At 43.4% G+C, this 21,889-nt stretch overlaps 1 protein-coding gene across 4 annotated transcripts in view; it reads right to left on the bottom strand.

The window, feature by feature from the left end:
- Window positions 1–21,889, bottom strand: part of LOC117359302 (SH3 domain-binding glutamic acid-rich-like protein) — a 141,659-nt gene that overhangs the window by 70,680 nt on the left and 49,090 nt on the right. For 3 of the 4 annotated variants that reach the window (XM_033941836.1, XM_033941833.1, XM_033941835.1), the window contains 2 exons: window positions 13,729–13,914; window positions 2,782–2,862 (listed from right to left, as the gene is read on the bottom strand). In XM_033941836.1, coding sequence (XP_033797727.1) covers window positions 2,782–2,862; window positions 13,729–13,914 — 267 coding nt within the window. The remainder of the gene's footprint in view (window positions 1–2,781; window positions 2,863–13,728; window positions 13,915–21,889) is intronic. The other variant, XM_033941837.1, reaches the window with a different exon arrangement.

Raw genomic sequence — 21,889 nt, 5'->3', positions numbered from 1 at the left:
TACAGACCCCTGCGGCACTCTACTGTTTACTCTCCTCCATTGAGAAAAATTACTATTTTACCTTACCCTCTGTTTTATTATCTGGGAACAAACACTGTGGGGGTGGGAAGACAGATATTGCTTTGACCAATTGTGTGAAGATTGGGAATGATGTCATACCGTGCTGTGCTGTCATTGCTTTAACAATGCCTCCAAGGAAACGTAATGTAATCAAAGCTACATCTAGAGCTTCAAAGACAGTCCAGCATCATTAGGCCTGACTACAGGATATGAAAAAGAGAGCTGCTACATCAGGAACAACGTGAGGTCCAACTACAGGATATGAAAGATAAGTGTTTAATCCAGGGGTAGGCAATTCCAGTCCTCAAGAGCCGGAGCCAGGTGAGGTTTTCAGGATATCCACAATAAATATGCATGAGATAGATTTGCATCTTAAGGAGGCAGTGCATGCAAATCCATCTCATACATATTCATGGTGGATATCCTGAAAACCTGACCTGGCTCCGGTTCTCGAGGACTGGAATTACCTACCCCTGGTCTAATCCATAGTTTTTGGGCTCGCTGAGACATAGAGAGGGCCATTCTTACTGCTGAGATTGGGATATCCGGGCAACGCCAGGTGATCAGCTAGTATAGATATATATATATATATATATATATATATATATATATATATAGAGAGAGAGAGAGAGAGAGAGAGAGAGAGATTATATCAGATTTGTATCAGATTTGTATTTGAATTGTTTGTTATTGCCCCTGATGCAGGTGCTACAGCACTGAAACATTTGGACGTCTGGATATCATATACACAATGAAGCCACTTTTTATTTAATGCTAATATTGACAGTTTTGGAGCCTTCATGTCTTCAGTTGCTTCTTCATGTAGCTGTGCTGATTTTGCAGTTGTGTTTTTGCCTCTTTTCTTTACTATCTATAACAATAAAACGCTAAGCGCGCATGCGCACTCATAAGCCGTGTTCCCTGATCTGTCGGGAAGTGGCCACATGAGTACGCATGCGCACTTACTACGTCATCAGGGATGAGCAGAAGACTCCATAAGCAATTGCACTGGCCGGCCAACACCGGAGCAGGCCAGCGTGCCTCCACTGCAGCGCCAAAGATCTGCTGCCGAAACAAACTCCATCCCAACATGAAGGGAAGGGTCCGGCCAGCCGGAGGCGGAAGGAAACAACCAAAAATAACACTTCCAGGGCAGGCAGATAGCGCGGTAAGGGTGAGCCGCACCTGCGTCGGAGAAGGCTTACGACGCAGGCGGCGGTCGTGAGAGGAGCCACTGGGAGACGGCCAGAACGCGGGAAGGGGGGTAGGGACGGCAAAAGACTACGCCGCTAAGTTTTTAAAGTCGTGAACAGCAGTCGGCCATGAAGTATGCAGGTGACATACTTCACGACCGACGGCTTTTCAAACCCCCCCAGCCTCGCCGCCGCTGAACCTTTGAAAACCCTCCACCCCCACCAGCACTGCCGGCTGCGGTTAAGGCCTGGCTTCTTCAGGCAGCAGCAGCGTTTAAAATTCGCTGCTGTTGCCGGCTTCAGCCCTTCCTCTCAGGCGGGTCCTGCCTACTTCCTATTTTCATGAACACAGGACCCACCAGAGAGGAAGCGCTGAAGCCGGAGCTTGCAAATATGTGAAGAGAATGCTGAAGTGAAAAAGATATATAAAAAAAAATAGTTTCTCCAAGGGTATGAGTTCAGAGAGAGAGAGAGAACTAGGAGGAATTACTAATCCAAGCAAGCACCTTGCACTATCGGTGTTGAAGTAACCGGCAGCGTGATGTCACCTTGAGGTTATTGCAGGTCTGAGGCAAGCCAGGGTACAATGAAACAAGATTTATTACTTTTCTAAGGGAACAGAGGGGGAGGGAAGAAGAGATGGCAGGGCATGGAAGGAAGGAGGAAGGTATGCCAGACCAAGGGAAAAGGAAGGAGGAGATGCCATATGAAACAGAGAGAGAGAGAGAGAGAGAGGGCAGACACTGGATGGAAAGAGAAGAGAAGGCAGTGAATGGAAGGGGCAAGACAGAGGGTGAACAGTAGATAGAAGGGGTAGAGAGAGGGAGACAGACAATGAATGGAAGTGTGGGGGAGAGGAGGGACAGCTGCTGAATGGAAGTCTGAGGGATAGGGGGAGCAGACTTGGAAGGAAGTGGGGAGGAGAAAGAAAAAAGGGCACATGTGAGGGAAGAGGATAGAGTTAGAAATAAAGATAGACAGACAGGGGGCCAGGGAGAAAGACAGAAAGAATTCAGACAGCGTCCAAGGAGAGAGAGACAAATAAAAAAAAAATAACAGACAGACAGACATTACTCTAGCACCCGTTAATGTAACAGGCTGGGGGGGGGTAACAGGAAGGGAGCCCTACTGCTGGATAGGGAAGCAGGGAACAGGTGCTGCAGGGCAGGGGGGAGGTAAAATGAAGGGAGAAGGGCTGGACAGTCAAGGAAAGAGTGACAGACAGCAAGAAAGACAGAAAGAAAGACAGACAGTAGGAGGGAGAGAGACAGAAAGAAAGAAAGATAGACAGAAAGCAGCCAAGGAGAGAAAATGAAAAAAAGAAACACAAAGACACACATCTATTCTAGCACCCGTTAATGTAATGGGCCTAAAGACTAGTGTTTTATAACCATCATAACACTTTCTGTTGTGTTCCTTTGAATAATCTGATTACTGTAATATTTCCTAGGTATCATTACTTCACAGACAGAGTGGGACCTCTTTCATACCTCACTTCCGTCACAAGCTGTTGGGCTTTTGTGCCTACCTTGAAGCCAAGAGGAGATGCAAGACCTAGGAATGAAAATATTTCATTCACTTCTTTGGCATTGAAAAATGAGTCAAAGTCCTTAAAAGAAAAACAATAAGAAGTATATTAGAATAGAGAATTGTACTCAAACTACCTAGTAATATTTCAACAATTCTACCACAAAAATGCTGTTACATAATTCTCTATTCCATAGGCAGCAGAACACTTTTTAGTTTGGGGGAGGGGCAAAAGATCTACCCTAGACCCTGTCCAAGCTCCTCCTCAAACCCTACCCCCATAATAATAGTACTAATTGTAATGCCATTTCTTCTATTTATGATTTATATATACACAATATAATCTTAAAAACAATACATAATGGTAACCACATAATTAAACTACACAAAGCACACTGTATGCAGAGAAAAATTTAATTAACTATCATTTACATTCTGCTTTTTATAGAGGTCAATGCAAATTAACAAATAGAAATAAAACAAAAGATGGAAAATAAGATAATATTTTATTGAATATGTTTTTCAATTAGCTTTCAAAAGCCAAAACCTTCTTCCTCAGGTCAGTATAGTAGCTGCAGTTATGGTATCCTGTCCTGACCAGAAGGGGGGTCTGTTCTCTGAAAGTTAGTCAAATATATTGTGACGGGGTGGCAGGAGAAGCGAAGGGGAGTGCCGGAGTGAGAGTTGGGGAGAGTATTGGAGGAATGTCGGGGGGGAGGGGAGGTCCAAGTGGCCCAGATGCACAACTGGGTTGCTGAGGTAGGAGGGAGTGGTCATCCCTCCTGTCTCTCTGGATGTGTCACTGTCGCGGTGGCAGCCGTCATCATCAAGGGGTTCAAAGACCTGTGGTTGTCATTGGGAGGGGGCTCTTTGGGGGAGAACACAGCTCGGCTCACAGTTTGTTAGTTTTTTTAAAATCGGGCAGATATTGTGTATATGTAACACACGAACAGCATCTGTGTCCATTTAAAAAAAAAAAAAAAGTATGATAAATTTTATAAACATATTAATTTCAGGGCTGAACTAATTGGTAAGACATTTTTCGAATCACTAAAAAAGTCAATGCTCTTTTTTATGCATCGCAAAGCGATGTTAGTGTATCAATCGCTTAGCTAGTATGCATAGCATTTTAATATTAAAGAGCTTATTTGCATGGCTTTGTTAGAGAATGAGCAATTGCACAGAAAACCACACGGTAAGCAGTTTTAAGCATCAGGGCAGCAAATCCAATCATCGCTAAACCAGTCAAAACCTGTTTAGCTACAATTGTTAGACAATCGCTGACTTTAATGCATTTGGGCCCAGGTTCTTTCCTACCTTGACATTCTTCCCACAAAAAGCTGCTGGAGCCACATTGTTCTCTGGTCCTCTCCTCAGGCACTGTCACTCAGCTTCAACTGGAATCCTTTTCCCTCAGGGTCTCCCCTGGAGCCTCAACCATTGAGCATTTACCTCCAACCTGGTCTAAGCCCCACCTCTCTGACTCAACTGATTTATCAGGTGGCTTATACCTAATATTCATGAACTAGCGCCCCCTGCTGTATGGTGATTTTCTTGCAATATCAGTGAATGAGCAGTGCACCCCCTGCTGTAAGACGACTGAATTGCAATATCAGTGAACTAGTGCCATCTGTTGTAAGGTGACTGAATTACACTATCAGTGAGGGAGTGCTCTTCACTATAGCACCCATTCCCTCACATGCCTGCTTAGCTAACCAGGCAAGCTGGACCACACAAATGACAGTCCTAACTTTCCCTGGTTAGTTATGTAAATGCAAGCACTGAATATTGGTCAGCATCTGCTTAACTTCTGTGTCCACAGCTGACCTGGATATTCAGTGCTGCTACCCAGGCATGGCCCAGCAGTGAATGTCCAAGTTAGCTTCAATCCACAGTGATATTTTTTTTTAAAAAAAGAAACTTTAGAACTGCTGATCACCACAAGCTGAATACTGAGGTGCTTGTTTTTACTACTTATTTCAGAAAGTTCTTTTTTGGTCTTTATAAAACTAGCATTAATAGGTATGTTTTTTTCACTTTATTCTAGACAACCGGTTACAGAATTACTCCTCACCAGGGCTGTTGTTAGGGGGGAGGGAGCAAACAGGGCAGTTGCCCTGGACCCTATTTTACAAGGCGCATCCAACTGCAGGGCTGGAAGCAAAAAGTGCCAGATCCCGATGGGGGGATAATATTCTGCACAGGCTCCGCTAGCTGTCACAGAGGTCTCGGAGGGCCGCCATTGGCTCGTGGGCCTTGCAATGAAACATAGAGACATAGAAACATGATGGCAGATAAAGGACAAATGGCCCATCTAGTCTCCCCATCCACAGTAACCAAGAGATCCCACGTTCCTATCCCAGGCCCTCTTGAATTCAGACCACTGCTATTAAGATTTTTTTTAGTTTATATTATGTTGACATGTTGAGAAAAGTGAGATCTTACTTCCATCAACATTTTGCTGTCCTTGTACAATCAATCATCCTTTCCAGGCTGGACTATTGCAACTCCATCTATCTAAGTTTAACCAAGAAAAGTCTCCAAAGACTTCAGCAGATCCAGAATACTGCGGCTAGGTTGATCTTCACAAAAAGTAAATTTAATCATGTTTCCCCGCCTCTGTCAAAACTTCACTGGCCTGCCTAACATTCAAGATCTTGCATGGCATTCTTCCTCCTCTAATTCCACTATCTTGGAATTCTACGAGACCTGACACTAACAGATCCATCCAAAAATTTAAACTATCTTTACCTCGCTAAAAGGCGTTATCTATGCTGGAAAATTAGGGAAATCACTTTTCTTCAAAATCACTAAGCTTTAGAATAACCTTCCTGCCCTGCTGCGGAATCTGGGCTCCTTCCAATTATTCCTAAAGCATCTGAAACTTGGCTGTGTTCAAAAATGTAAATCTCGATACCCTCTTTAAGATCACTGTTATTATGTTTTTCCTTCCTTATATTAAAGTTCCTGTAAACCGTGCCAAGCTCCATCTCTATGGAGAGGATGCGGTATATAAACTTAAGGTATAGTTTAGTTTAAATGGCACTTAAATTGGTAGGCACCTAGGGAAATGATGCCTACTGCATATCAATCAAATTTAGACACCATTTGTAGAATCGTGCCTACTAGTGCTGAAATCAAGTTAGGCATTGGTAAGCATCTATTCTACAACTTAGGTGCTGGTATATTAGGCCAGGGTTTTCATGGCCTAAAATACCAGCACCTAATGCTTTTCACATCAAAACTGTGCCCCTAACCATGCCTAGCTTTCCTGTAGGTGCCAGTAGGTGCTCCAATATAACTGTGCGTATGCACTGTGCCAAATTCTGCTCAGAACTTTAATGAATTGTTTTTGAAGTGTATTTAATTGGCTTTTAATAGTGTTTTCAATTATAATGCTAATTAAGCCAACTCCCTAAAATTAAATTTGCGCTGAATTCATCTAGGCGCTTAGCCTAGGTGCCATATATGGAATCAGGGCTATTATGCCATTAGGTGTACCATCATTTGAATATTTTTATTGCTGTAATTGTTTATTGCCTCTGTCCAGCTTGTCCTTGCTGTATGCCATCTTGGGTGAATTTCTTCCAAAAGTTGATAAATACTCACATATTCTAAAATAAGAAAATTACATATGACCACACAATGAAGTCCCCCACCCATGGTTTTTGTTTTGTGTTTTTTTTGTGTGTGTGTGTGATATAGGAGTATGCTGTTTCCTTCTCCCAAGGCATGGAAGGTTAAGTAACTTGCCCAAAGCCACAAGAAACCATCATGGAATTTGAACCTGGGCCTTCCAGTTCCCAAACTTCTGTTCCAATCATTAGCCTGCTCCTCTGCCTCTTTGGGTCCCAAAGGCTTGATTAAAATGAATTTTGAAGCACAACCTAAGTTGCCCATGCATAATACATCTTATGAACTCAAGAAGAAAGTTCTCTTTGCCATGAAGCAAGAATTATGGTGCGTTTAAAAATAGATTTGAGAGACTAAAATAATACTCCATATATCCTGGATTAGGATTGAGTGAGGTTCATTACTCTCATGGTATGTATAAAACTCAACTATTTTGAGACATTGTCCCTGAAAGAAAAAAAATCTACCGGTATTTGACTACCCAGAGGTAACCTCCACGGTTTTCACTTGATGACAGGGAGAATGGGGTGAAGTGAAACTGTAAACCAGAACTGCTCTGAGCCCAGTCAATCCAGGAAGGGATTCAGTCCGAGCAGGGTTCAGGAAGGGTTGTTTTCAGCAAAGATCACATTGTATGGTTAAGAAGCTAAAGTTTTCTTCACCGTTAGAACACTTTAGGGAAGAACTAAAATCCCATAACCTCACAGTGGCACCAACTGGACTGTGTGGTTATGGGGTTCTGTTTTTGAACTGTTCAGCTGTTTTGTCTACCAGTTCTTTTGTTTTGGTCAATTTGGCCTGGGACTGCAACAGCTTTCCTTGTGTTTGAAGTTATTTTGAATGCTTTATGTTAAGGTCTGCTTAATGGTTAACCTGATAATTCATTTTATTGTAAACATTATTCATGCTACTTTAAACTGTACGGTAAGAGGTAAAGCTGATTTTTTTGTCGAAAACTGACAGGGCAATCTTATAACTACGCATGTACAGTATAGTTAAGCGCTCCACACAAACGTAAGTGCCAAGATAATTGGCACTGCCTCTTTTGTGCAACCATCCACATTTAATTGGCACAGTCCCAAAACCATGATTCCAGATCCTGGAGGGCTCAGCCCAAGGAAAACTTCCAGAAGCCCAAAAACGTAAGGGGTCTGTCTCCCGCAGTGCACAAACAGCTGAATGGTGAAAAAGGCAGGCCCCCATTTACATAGAAGAGAAGACATTTCCCTCATAAGAAACCTCCTATGCAATCAGGGCAGGATTAATTCTTCGAGGGCCCCTAGGCACACAAGTACACTGGGCCCCCTTGCCCTGCCCCGCCCCCAAGGAAGAGACAAGTTAATCTAATCATGTATTTTTTTTAATGGGTATAACTTATGGGCAGACTGGATGGACCGTTCAGGTCTTTATCTGCCATCATTTACTATGTTACTATATTAAACACAACATCCCCGTCCACCACCCCATCTGCAGACAGTGTTTCCTAGGCAGGAAGAGCACCTACCTGCCTGTGGCTCCCCCCTACCCGGATCCCATGATACGATCCCCGGGCAGAGCCTCACATATCTGCAGCTCGCCTCGATCTCCGGGCTGTAACCAGCCAGACACCACCGCGGGATTCACTCTATAATCTAGTCCTCCCCAGAGCAGCCCGCAGAACTGCGCCTTGTGCCACTTCCAGCCACTGCCTCCTCTTCCGTCTTCTCCTGCCCCACATGGCAGCCACCACCCCCTTCACGCTGCTGCTGCTCAATATTACTATTTATTATTTTTAATTAGTAGCACAGAGAGAGAGAGAGGAGACACCGATGTCACAAGTGTGTCATTTTTTTTCCAAGGGAAAAAGCAAAACCCCAGCACATTGGCGTATCTAGCATATGTGACACCTGGAGCCCATAATTTTTTGACACCCTCCCCCCCAACTGTATGAAAAACATGATTTTTAATAACAATCCACACATCGCACAAGAGTGTACCTAGGAAAAGGCAGCATCTTACATACTGCAGTGAGCAGTACAACATCAATACACCCATTGTACAACTAAACAAGCCAGACTAGTACAGATCAATCCTGCACAGTTAATCCTAGCACAAAACCATGTCTTTCGAACACACAGAAAATACCTTTGCCTATTTTGAAATATGTAATCACAAACTAACCCCTCCCCCTTTTACAAAACTGTAGTATGGTTTTTAGCCACGGTGGTAACAGCTCAGATGTTCATAGAATTCTGAGTGTCAGAGCTGTTGCCACCACGGCCAGCACTAAAAAATGCTCTACGGTTTTGTAAAAGGGGGGATAAAATAGAAATACATAGACAAAGGTTAAATTGAACCACCAAGAAGCTGGACTCTGCATACAATGCAACACCACAGAAACAGAGTTGCATCTCCCCTAAAGCAAAAAAAATTAATAAATAAAAACATTTTTTCTATTTTGTCTTCTCTGGTTTCTGCTTTCCTCATCTTCTTGTCACTATCTTCCCTTTATCCACTGTCTGCCTCTTCTATATGGCATCTTTTCTCCTTCTATGCTCCTTCAAGAAACTGTATGCCTCCCTCTTCCATTTCTCCCTTTACCCCCATTGGGCTGGCATCCATCTTCTTCCTTTCCCTCCTTCAATGGTCTGGCATCTTTCTCCTCTCCTTCCCTTCCCTCTCCCACACCCCCATGGTCTGGCATTTCACTCTCTCCTTTCCCTTCCCCCCCCCCACTTCCATCAGCATCTGCCCCCTTTCTTTCCCTTCAACCCAATTCCATCCAGTATCCTTCCTCCTTATGTCTCTCTCTCTCTCCTTTCCCTGCACACCAATTACATCAACATCTGCCCCCTTTCTTTCCCTCCAACTCAATTCCAAGTTTCAAGTTTCTTAAAAAAATTTTATACCGCTTAATCAAATTTCTAGGCGGTATACAGTAATAAAAAAAATCTTAAAAGAAACAAGTTATAGTTAAAATACTATACAGAACCGGGTTAGGTTAGTAGACACATACAAAAACATATATTCTAACTGCATACAATTAGGAAAGAAGGGTAGCACACTTAAGGGTAAAACAATAGGCTAGGGTAGAAGCTGTAATTGTTTTAGTCCTTAAAAGGACAGGTTTTATCCCAAAGCATCTTGGAATAAGAATGTTTTTAGTTTTGCTTTAAATTGCTTTATCGTGGATTCGATCCGTAAATGATTAGGCAGTGAATTCCAGAGAGGGTGCAGTCACAGCGAAGTTGTTGGATCTCAACGTGTTAATTAGTTTTAATGATGGTACAACAAGGAGATTTTGTGATGTAGAACGAAGAGATTTAGTGGGATAATAGGGAATTAGGAGTCTATCAATAAACGCTGGTTGATTATTTAAGCGAGTTGTAAAAGTTAATAGTAAAATTTTGTAGCTAATTCTATGTTCACCAGGTAGCCAATGTGCATTGAATAGAAGAGGAGAAACATGGTCATATTTCTTAGCGCCATAAATAATCTTGATAGCATTACAATAATCTATACAAGAAATTACCAAAGAATGGATTAGTGTATTCAGAGATGCAGGGTCTAATAGTTTGGAAAGGGACTGTATCATTCTAAGGCAGTGGAAGCATTTCTAGACCACCGTACTAATATGATTGTGATAGGAAAATTTACAGTCAAGAGTGACTCCTAGCAGCTTTAAAGTGGGTACGACTTTAATTGGGAGGGATTCAAATTTCAAGGGGGCCTGAAGAGTTATTCCCTCTTTAAATGAAAAAATCATTAATTTTGATTTATTGATGTTGAGGGACAACCTATTTGAATCTAACCACAATTTGATTTTTTTCTAGTTTGTGGTTGATGGAAGCAACATCCTCTATGTTATTAAGATTGATAGGGTGAATTAATTGCACATCATCAGCGTAAGCAAATGTAGTGAAGCCGATGGATTGACCCACAATCAAAAGAGGGGACATACAGATGCTAAAAAGTAAGGGTGACAGGAGAGAGCCTTGTGGAATTCCATGTTTAATGGAAAAAGGCTCAGATGTTGTATCGTTAAAAATAACCTTGGATGATCTTTCTGAAAAGTAAGAGGTGAACCAGTCCATGACTTGACCTGTTATGCCAATTTCGTGAAGACGTGATAATAATAAGCTATGATCAATGGTATCGAAAGCAGAGGAAAGATCTAAGGAGAAGAGCAGAACTGACTGATGATGGTCAAGATGGTAGAGTATTTTTGTGGTTAAACCTAGCAAAGAGAGTTCAGTGGAATGGTGGTGACGAAAACCAGTTTGGTTGGGATGTAGAACTTTTGTTTTCTCAATAAAATCGGAAATTTGGTGGAAAACAATTTTTTCAGTAAGTTTAGCTATAAATGGTATATTAGCTATAGGTCGATAATTAGATATGTCTTGAATGCTGGATTTTTGATCTTTGATGATTGGATAAATAATTGATTGTTTCCAAGTTTTGGGTAAGGAACCCGATGATAGGCTAGAGTTGATCAAGTCTTTGATATATGGACCAAAAATAGAAAAAAAATTGTTTTAAGAGGAAAGGAGGAATGACTTCTGAGCTGGTCCCTTTTGTATTAAGTGAGTTGAGACATCTTTGTAATTCCTGTAAAGTTGGGAGGGTGAAACGAGAGCATTTAGAAAAGGACAGATTTGAAGAAGTAATAGAGTCAGTGAAATCTTTAGCGCAGCTAGGGATAAGAGTTTGTGAAAATGTCTCCCTGATTCTTTGTACTTTGTCTATAAAGTAAGTAGCAAGGGCTTGTGCTGATGGTGTTTGATTAGTTTTATTTGTTTCTTTTTTCTTCGTAGTTAGAGATTTGACTATTGCAAATAATTCAGAAGTATTTTTTTATTTCTTAATTTGTTTGGAGTAATATTCTTATTTAGTTCTATTGATTTCAGTTTTATAGTATGCCGCGTGTTCCTTAAACTTATTGAGATTAATGAGCATTTTGTTACATCTCCATTTGCGCTCAAGGAAGCGTAATTGTTTTTTGATTAAATTCAAATTAGCTGAATACCAAGGATTTTTTAGTTTGCGGGGGGAAATCGTAAAGGTGGTAACAGCGCTAGTGAGTCTAAAAGTTTGGTGACAGATTGGTTCCATTCTAAGGCTTTATCATCGATAGAAAGACTGGACATGTTTTCTAAGGTAAGATCAAAATTAGACAAGATAGCAGCAGCTTCCAATTTCTTATAATTCCTAGTGGTAATTGTTTTAGGCTTTAGTTTTGGTGGTAATCTAAAGTTTGTTGTTGAAAGGAAACTAAAAATGATCTGACCATAGAACTTGTATGGTTGAGGAAACTTGAAAGTTATTATAGTGAGATGATTGGATAAGCACCATGTCCAAAGTATAGCCAGCAATGTGAGTAGAATTGGTTATTAGTAGCAGAAGATCTAGATCACTTAAAAAAGGTGAGGACTTCTAAAGTAGAAGTGTTACTGGTGTCTTCAAAATGGATATTAAAGTCACCTAAAATGACAGGATTAGCAGAAGAAACACAAAAATCTAGAATGGTTGATTGAAGATATGTGAGAGTTTGGACACTAACAGGAAGGGGGAGATATAGAAGCAAGTAATCTAGAGAAGGAGATGTTTTAAGTCTAACCTCTAGATATTCCAAAGAGTTGTTGCTTGGGGAAAATTCAAAATCAGCCAGTATGGTGGAACGATAAATAACGGCTAAACCCCCTTATTTCTCTCTCCCCTTTCCCTGCACACCAATTCCATCAGCATATGCCCTCTTTCTCTCCCTACACCACCCTTCCATATCACCCTGCCCCCTTTCTCTCCCTACACCACCCTTCCATGCTCCGTTCTCTCTCCCTCCAAACAAATGCAAAGTCCCGCGCTGCCGTCTCTGTTCTCTGAGCTCCTTGGCAAAAGGCAGCCCGAAAGTAGAAATTGTTAGAACAGCTGGCGGCATCGACGGCAACGCAGTCGACTCTGCTCCAGGAAGGTCCCGTGATGACTGCGTCTGCCGGTCCATCCCCTTTCAACTTTCAACGTCACTTACTTGCTCCGGAAGAAGTAAGTGATGTCGGAAGGAGATGGAGTGGCAGATGCAGTCATCGCGGGAACTTCCTGGAGCAGAGCTGGCCGTATTACCGTTGATGCCGGGGGGGGGGCATCGCTGTTGATCCCAGGGGCCATTGCCGTTGATGCCGTGGGGGGAGTCGTTTCCATTTGAAAAAAAATTGCAAGGTGAGTCATCTTTTTACCCTCCTTTCGCAGGCCCCCCTGACAGTTTTGGTCCCTAGGCACGTGCCTACTGGGCCTACCAATTAATCTGGCCCTGTATGCAATATGTATAAGAAGCTGGGAGAACTAGATTTATTGAACCAGTCTATTTTCAATTTATGTTTTGTGTACCCATTTACCATATGACCTTAATCATATGGACCAGAGGTCCGGGTAAACCCGGACATGTCCTCTTTTTAGAGGACTATCCGGGTACCCAAAGGGATTTCCAAAACTAGGCAGTTTGTCTGGATTTTGGATGTCCCTGAGCTCATGGCCACGTCTGGAGGCCCTTTGCACATGTGTGGACATTGAGGTGACGACATCATACACGCGTACACATGCACGTGACAACAAGTTGATGTCCACTCATGCACAGACCTCAGGGAAGGTGCAGGATGTTCAGCTGGGGGCAGGGCTAGAATTGAATAGGGAGGAGTTGGAGGTGGAATAAGAGTGGGGCTGCAAAATGGGACAGAAATAGGTGTCCTTTTTTTAAAGACAAAATCTGGCAACCCTAGTTAATCACCTCTCGAGTTATAAAATAAAATACAGTGTTCCCCCGTGAATTTCCAGTTTGCGATTTGCGGACTCAGTAATTCAGGGTATGCTCCGACCGCCTCTTCCTGTACTAAAGTCAGGCTACACCAATCAGGAGCTGCATGTCAAAGCAGCTCCTGATTGGTGTAGCCTGACTTTAGTAACAGGAAGAGGCGATTGGAGCATACTGCAAATGATTTTCTGCACCCGTCGGAGCCCCAGCAGTCCTCTCCTGCCTCTTCTGCCTTTTGACAGATGCAAAACTGCATTTGCGGTTCTTTAAAATTCGTGGGGAGTCCTGGAACAGAACCCCCGTAAATTTCGAGGGAGTAATGTAATCACATTGTGGCTAACTTCAATCTTCGGAGCAGGTTTTAATTTTATGTACCAGAAAAATGTGGCAGAAAAAGCTTGGAATTAACCTAACTGTTTATACAAAATAAGTTTATACAAAATAAAGTCCAGCTTTATACAAAATATAGTCCAGCAGCATTACAATTATATGAAACAAAAAAGGGGACAGAGTCCAAAGCATTAGATCTCTTACTCCACAATACTGCTCCTCATTGAAGATCTGAGGCGGAAGTGGGATTCCATTTTGGGGCTTTTTTTCACCAGGGACATTGTCTCGCATCCATTTCCGATTGTCTTCATTACAAGCAATGTCCTTTTCTTCAAAATCAATCCTGTTGGCCTCCAAGAAACCCACTACTTCCTGTTGCTTCTTCTTAATCTGCTCATGGAAAAGAGAGATTGTTGCACTATTTAATCCAGAAGTAGCATAGTAAATGACAGCTGATAATGACCTGTGTGGTCTATCCAGTCTGCCCAACAGTCACACTCATCATCAAGGCAATGTTGAACCAACAATCTAGCAATTATTTTACTTGCTACGATAAGTTCCTCTATAAGATGTCCTTCCCTCCCCCCACGATAGGCATGTGGTTTAAAATATGCATACTTGCTCCTGATCCATCTTGCTATAAATGAGTCACAGAGCATAGAAATCCATCTGGCATTGGCCACATTGCCCCAGTGCTGGAGTTGCCATCAAAGCTACTAGCCAGTCCCGATCTGTCTTGCCATATATGGGACGACTATAGAAGTGAGTCCAGCATCAGCTTCAATTCCCCAATGCTGGGGCTGCATTTATGTATCACTCTTGCGCATCATAAATGAAGATTATCTGCTGAGCTTTGCGTCAATATAATCCTCTTTCTATTTCGAGATTCTTAGTGTTTATCCCATGCATTTTTTAACTCAGTCACTGTTTCATCAAAAAGCTAACAACACCTTCTCAGTTCACATAGACACAGGGTCAGCAGGATTGTTCTTCAATGATGAGGGTGCAGGAAGATGTCCTCTCCTCAGGATGCCATCTCCTCTGCTGAGTGCCCCTGTTTCTGAAGCACCACTCAGTCTGAGCAACAGCATCCTATCGATTCTACCAACTTAAAAGGTGTGGGGCAAGCTAATGGCAAATTTACAATGCTCTAAATCAGGGGTGCCCAATAGGTCGATCGCGATCGACTGGTAGCTCGCCAAAGCAAAGTGAGTCAATCACCCAGGACTCACTTTGCCTTGGCGATCTATCGGGCCGATCAGTCTTCCTCTCCCTGACGTCAATTCTGCCATCGGAGAGGAAGTTCGGGCCAGCCAATCACTGCCTGCCTGGGCGGAATTTCCTCTCCGACGGCAGAATTGATGTCGGGGAGAGGAATGCTGGTTGGCCCGAAGCAGGGAGAGTATTGGGCGGCATCAGCGTCGGCTTTGGGGCCTGTTATCCATTGGTGGCGTTTTGGGTCCTGTTCCCCGATGGCAGCGGCAGTGGCAGTGGCTTGGGGAAGGGCAGGGAGAAAGAAAGAAAGGGGGCAGGCAGGGGACAGAAGGAAAGAAGAGAAACAGAAAAAAAGAAAGGGGGCATGAAGAGAGAAAGGAAGAAAAAGTTGGTGGAGGGAATGAGGTGTGGAGAAGAGGATACAGGCTGAAAGAAAGATTGGATGCACAGTCAGAAGAAGAAAGTGCAACCAGAGACTCATGAAATCACCAGACAAGGTAGGAAAAATGATTTTATTTTAAATTTAGTGATCAAAATGTGTCTGAATTTATATCTGCTGTCTATATTTTACAATATGGTCCCCTTTTACTAAACCGCAATACTGGTTTTTAGCGCAGGGAGCCTATGAGCGTCGAGAGCAGCGCTGGGCATTCAGCGCAGCTCCCTGCGCTAAAAACTGCTATTGTGGTTTAGTAAAAAGGGAGGGGGGGTATTTGTCTATTTTTGTATGGTTGTTACTGAGGTGACAGTGCATAGAGTCATCTGCTTTGACCTCTTTGAAAAAACCCCGGAATAGGAATGATAATTAACAATTCTATGCATACAGTGTGCGTTGTGTTTTTTTAAAATTTTATTGTTGGTAGATCATTTTGACTTGGTCATTTTAAAAGTAGCTCGCGAGTCAAAAAAGTGTGGGCACCCCTGCTCTAAATGATTCCAACCCATCCCTCTGCCTTTAAGGATCTGATACTACTCATGCTGAGCAAAGCTTAGAATAAAGTACTGCCAGAACAGACGTCCCTTTCAGCATCATTAGGCAACTGCCCTCTCTGCTTAGTGGGAAATCTGGGCTGTATCTAGGATAAGTTTAAGACCATTGTAACCTTGCATTATAGGTGCCTACATAGATTCTCACAGCCTTGTGCCTGACATCATTAGTTGCTAGGCAGAATATTACATAGACTAGAACTTCCAGCCTCTTTCCTCCAAGAGGGACTAGCTAGTGATCTAATATAACAAAAAGATTGAGGTAACTGTTTTAGGAGTAAAACTTTCTTGAGTATAAAAACCCTGTGCTACATTTGCTTAACTGTCTTTGGCTCAATTGCCTCTCCAACTGCTAACTAGTGCTGCCCAATTCACGATTCGAATCATGGTACGCCCCCACCTGGACTACTGCATCCAGCACTGATCGCCGTACACAAAGAAGGACATTGTACTACTCGAAAGGGTCCAGAGAAGAGCGACTAAAATGGTTAAAGGGCTGGAGGAGTTGCCATACAGTGAGAGATTAGAGAAACTGGGCCTTTTCTCAAGTTTATCTAAATTTTGCTATCCCGTCTTTTCAAACTTTCAAAGTGGCTAACATTCATAAAACATTTAAGTGGGGTAAAGACAGTTAAGACAAAATAATAAAAAGACATCAAATATTAAAATGACATCATTTTAAAAAAAACCCAGCAATGACAACAACAACTAAGCATTAAAACAAACGACTGTACTAGCACAAAAAGGAGGGGGAAGAACTACAATATTTTTGAAAAGAAAGAACAAATATGGATAAAACAAAAGGTAAAGTGGACACAGCAGATTTTTCTGAAAGGCTGGTCAGAAGAAAATTCTACTATTTGGTTAAAAGAGAACATCCTTAAAAGGATGGTTGTGCTGCAAAAGCATCTTCAAAGAGTGTGGAGGGGCATAATTTAAAGGAACGTCTAAGTCCATTTTCGTCCAAGTCGTCCAAAGTAAAAAATAGCTTAGGACACATTTCGAAAAATACATCCAAATTTTTTTCGTTTTGAAAATCGGCTAACTATACGTCTTGCCAATTTGATCATCCAAGCCACTAACTCGTCCATCTTTATACACATTTTCATCCAACTTTTCATCCAAGTCAAAAACGCCTAGAGCAAGCCCTGTTGGACGTGGGAGGGGTCTGCAAAGTAATGGACTGAACACCCAGACATGGCTCCTAAATAGTGGAGTACCTTACAGGGCACTGCTGTGAACTTCACAAAAACGGTGCAATGTCTTCATCTCACTACAGCTCCCTTATAGGTCATGGTGAGCCCCCCAAACCACCTCCAGAATCCCCTAGACCCACTTATCTACCACCCCAATAGCCCTTATGGCTGCAGGAGTAACTTATATGCTAGTAAAAAAGGGTTTTGGGGTATATAGGGGAGTGCACATGTTTCAATATCAATGCAGTAATTACAGGGGCTTATGGGCATGGGTCCACCTCTCTATGGGTCCCTAACCCACCCCCAAGATGGTTTAAGCATGACTAGGCTTTCCTATGCCAGGCTGCCAGGTGATGATGTTCTAGAGGCACAATTTTCAATTTGTGATTAATATTTTTATGGGGGGGGGGGGATCAGTGATCACTGAGGTAGTGTGTGGGGGTCTGTATTATATGTTTGCAGTGCTTATTTAATCACTTTAGGTGGGTTTTTGTGACTTAGACCATGTTTCAAATGGTATAAGTCAGTGTTTTCAACCTTTTTACACCTATGGACCGGCATACATAAAATAATTTTTCTGTGGACCGGCATCAGTCCGTGGACCGGTGGGTTGAAGAACACTGGGCTAAGTCGTGGACCAGACCCGTCCATCTCTACCCAATCTCCACCCCAGACCCCGCTCCCATAATAATACTAATTGCACCTTGCACATCCCGTGCCTCATCTGGAAGCCTTCCCTCTGACATTGCAACGTCAGAGAGAAGGCTTCCGGTTCAGGCGCAGGATGCGCGTAGGAGCCACTGCCCATGGCTTTGTGCACTGAATCAGTTAGGAAGAAAGAGTTGGCTCGAAGATAACGCCACATCGATCGCACCATGGACCGGCAGTTGAAGAACACTGTTTTGGGCCTGATGCACGTGCTGACCGTGTGGACCGGCAGGAAATTTCTGTGGACCGGCACTAGTCCATGGACCGGTGGTTGAAGAACACTGGTATAAGTCACAACGTCCAAGTTCCATCGATCCTGTACTATATAACTTTCAGTTATACATGCAGTACGACTAAGTCTATGCCTGCCCACATCCCGCCCAAATCCCGCCCTCGACACTCCTCCTGAAACGTCCCATTTAGCTATGGTCGTTCTGCAGCACTATGAAGGCCTAGATTGTTTAGAAATACGTCCAAAACCTAGTTTGATTATCGGCACTTGGACGTCTTTCGTTTATGATCGTCCAAGTGCCAATTTAGGCCGGTTTTTGGACGTTTTTCTCTTTCATTTATGAGCCCCATAGTTTTTAAGCTTGATTTAAAATTTGTCTAATGAATTAATTTCTCGAATATAAGCTGGCGCTGAGTTCCATAATGTGAGTGCGGTGACAGAAAAAATGCAATTTCTCATCTACTATAATAAAACCCTAAATGCGCATGCGCACTCTTACCTGCGTGTTCCGTTTTCCCTGATCAGTAGGTCCCCGGCAGGTAGGAGTGCGCATGCACGCTTAGCTTTGCCAGTGGCCGCCAGACAAATTGGAAATGGCCTCCCTGCTCTCCACCTCGTGCAGATCTCCATCCAGAAAAACGGCACTACCGGCCAAAGTTTATTTTTAAGTTTAAAGGTGATGCGGCGGCTCCTCTCACGAGCCACACCTGCATCGGAGAAGGCTTCCAACGCAGGTGGCGATTGCGAGAGGAGCCGCCGTGGCACCTTTAAGCTTAAAAATAAACTTCGACCGGTAGTGCCGTTTTTCCTGCTGTGCTCTCTCCCCTCCGCCTCTCAGCACCGCCGCCATAACTTTTCAAACCCCCCCCTCTCAGCACCGCCGCAGCAGCTTTTCAAACCCCCCAGAACGCCCAGACCACCACTTCGTCTACACTAACAACATATAATCAACCAAAAACAGCCTAAGTCCCAAACGCCCAACACAAGAGGTTTTAGGCGAAGGAGGAGCCAGACCTTCGCCTAAAAGCTGGATTTTGTAACTGGTGTCTGTCAAAAACAACACCGGTTACAGAATCCACCCCCCCCCCCCCAACTTCGATCGGGGCAATAGGGAACCCAAGCCCTCTTGCCCTGGTGATCGGCGAACCCCCGACTATGATCGGGGCAAAAAGGAGCCCAAGCCCTCTTACCCCGGCGATCCCAAACCCCCGACTATGATCAGGGCAAGAGGGAGCCCACAGGAGGGGCTTAAGGCTACTGGGCCGATTCCGGTTGGCCCAGGCGCCTCAGACCCCACCCACAGGTGGGGTTTGAGGCACCTGGGCCAATAAGGCCCCAAGGCCAGCTATTCATGGAATGGCTGGCCTGCCAGATGGACAGGCTTGGGACCCGTCCATCCGGACATCTTTTACAGGTATGGGGAGGGGGATTGGGGGGTGGGGGAATCGAAGGGTCAGTGGGGAGAGTCTTGTGGGTCAACGGGGGGCCGATCAGGGATTCAGGGGTGATCCTGGGGGGGGGTGCGTCGAGGGCAGGAGGGCCTGGGATCCCTCCTGCCCGTATCTTAGTGGGGGTGGGGGATAGGGTGGTCACCTGCTCCTGCCCGATCTTGTAGGGGGGGTCACGTGGCCAGGAGGGCTTGGGCTCCCTCCTGGCCCGATCGTAATCAGCGAGGGGGGGGGGTCGGGATCTCCAGGGCAAGAGGGCTTGGGCTCTCTCTTGCCCCGATCGTAGTCGGGGGTTCGGACCCTTTTTCAGCACTTATACCTGTTTTGACTTGATCTAAGTCAAAATGTATAAGTGCCGACTAGACAACCTGCCTAAACTTTTGATTATACCTGCTGTACGCCTATGTCTAGGTCGGCCTACCTCCCGCCCACCTCCCGCCCTTTCTCCTCCTCTAAAAATGCCTCTTTTCTCTCTATGTGTTTAGAGGCAGGGGAAAGGCCTAAGCTGGTTTTAGATTTGTCTAAAACCAGCTTTGATTATGGGTACTTGGATGATCAGGCATTTTGATCGTCCAAGTACCCATTTAGGCCACTTTTTAGACATTTTTGTTTTTTTGATTATGAGCCCCTTACTACCCACCTTCAACTTCAGATCAGTCCGATTTCTTATACAATAGCTATTCTTATCATAATACCTAGTTACTGACATATATCCTCCATCACACTTCATGTCATTCTACTCGCCTGCTAGTGATGGCCCTTGACTGAAAAAGCATTTGATCGGGTGGAATGGCATTTTCTCTTTCATGTCCTAAAATGGTATGGCGTCTCGGATCTCTTCATTCAAATGATATGTGCATTATATTCTAACCCACATACTAGAATCATGATCAATGGACACCTATCTCAGCCAATCCACCCGACCAGAGGCACCAGGCAGGGCTGCCCTCTCTCACCCCTGCTGTTAAATCTCGCACTTGAAACCTTGCTGAATAAGATCAGACATGACCCCAGAGTTGAGGGCTTCTCCACAGATTCATTCTCAGTCAAATTATCAGCCTATGCTGACGATGTTTTACTATATATCTCAATCACCCCTATATTGAAACTCATCTATCAATACTCCAAAGCCTCCGGATATAAGCTTAGCATTACAAAATCTTAAATCATGCCCTTGACATGCAATCTGAAATCAATGCTCTTGGTTTCATTTGGTCATCTAATAAGCTCAAGTATTTTGGAGTTATCTTCGGACCCTCTATTGAATCTACACTGCACAACAACACCGATTACTTATTATCAGTAGTTAAAACATGCACAAGGAGATGATCCCCTCTCAACCTCTTTTGGTGGGGTAGGATCATGCTTCCAATCTTATTTCCACATTGCATATACAACCGCTTAAAGAAACTCCTTGTTGACTTTCTCTGGCAGAGTAAACAACCTCGAATTGCCCTTAAAAAATTGAAATGCTCTCGAGATCAGGGAGGTGTCAACTTTCCCAGCTTCCGAGATTATCACCTAGCATTCTTAAAGATACAAGGTTTTATATGGATGATTGATAATCCTTCTAAGGTCTCTCCCAAATGGATACAGCTAGAACACATTTTACTTAACCCGCATATCCTGAAACATGCTCCTGCCTCAACTCTTCCTACTTCTGTTAAGACCAATCTAATTCTGTCTAGTACCATGCAAGCTGTCACCTTCATTAAGGAAGAAGGAGAAAAAGTCTCCCCTAACCATGATCGAGTAAGGGGGAGAGACACCCCTGACAAGCGCACCTAATAAATTATTGAAAGTGAATGGGGAGTCCTCAGTCCCACAGCCCGCAATGGGGAACACAGCCCCTAATACACAGATGTCACATGTGAAACATCCTCTGACTTTCCCAAGTGCAATTTAATGTGAAATGACTAGTGCACAAACCAGTGTGCTAAAAGTGAAAATTAATAAAGAGAAATCAATAAACTGTGTGTATGATTGTGAGAGCTGTGCAATTAGGGGCAGTGTTCCCCATTGCGGGCTGTGGGACTGAGGACTCCCCATTCACTTTCAATAATTTATTAGGTGTGCTTGTCAGGGCTGTCTCTCCCTCTTAGTCGATCTGGGTTAGGGGAGACCTTTTCTCCTACTTTTCAGTACTCCTCTTTCTGGTTTTTTTGTTGCTAAATTGTATATATATTTAGGCAGTATATGTTTATTTTCTGTATTAGACTACTATGCATTGTATTTGATGTACTTTCTCATACTTGGCTTGCGCTTACTCTCATGCTTCATGTTTTGAAGCATTGCTTTTGCATATCATATTTGTTATATTTTCTGAAAACCCAATAAAAGTTGTTGAACTAAAAAAAAAAGAAATACAAACCTTTCACTGAAGGGGAATTTGTAAAAGATTGTTTTCTTGAAGCAGCTGACAATCTTTTTGAAGGATTTAAAAATAAGAAAGAGATCATAGCTGCTAATCAAGATGTACAATTGTCAAGAAACACCGTTGTGCGACAAATAGAAAAAATATGTGGAGACACAACTGAACAATTGTTGGAGGATGTTTCAAATTGTGTTGCTTTCTCACT

Source organism: Geotrypetes seraphini, chromosome 4, assembly GCF_902459505.1.
Source record: "Geotrypetes seraphini chromosome 4, aGeoSer1.1, whole genome shotgun sequence".
Taxonomy (NCBI): domain Eukaryota; kingdom Metazoa; phylum Chordata; class Amphibia; order Gymnophiona; family Dermophiidae; genus Geotrypetes; species Geotrypetes seraphini.
The sequence above is the reverse complement of the archived record's forward strand: the minus strand, read 5'-3'. Positions and strand labels throughout refer to the sequence as shown.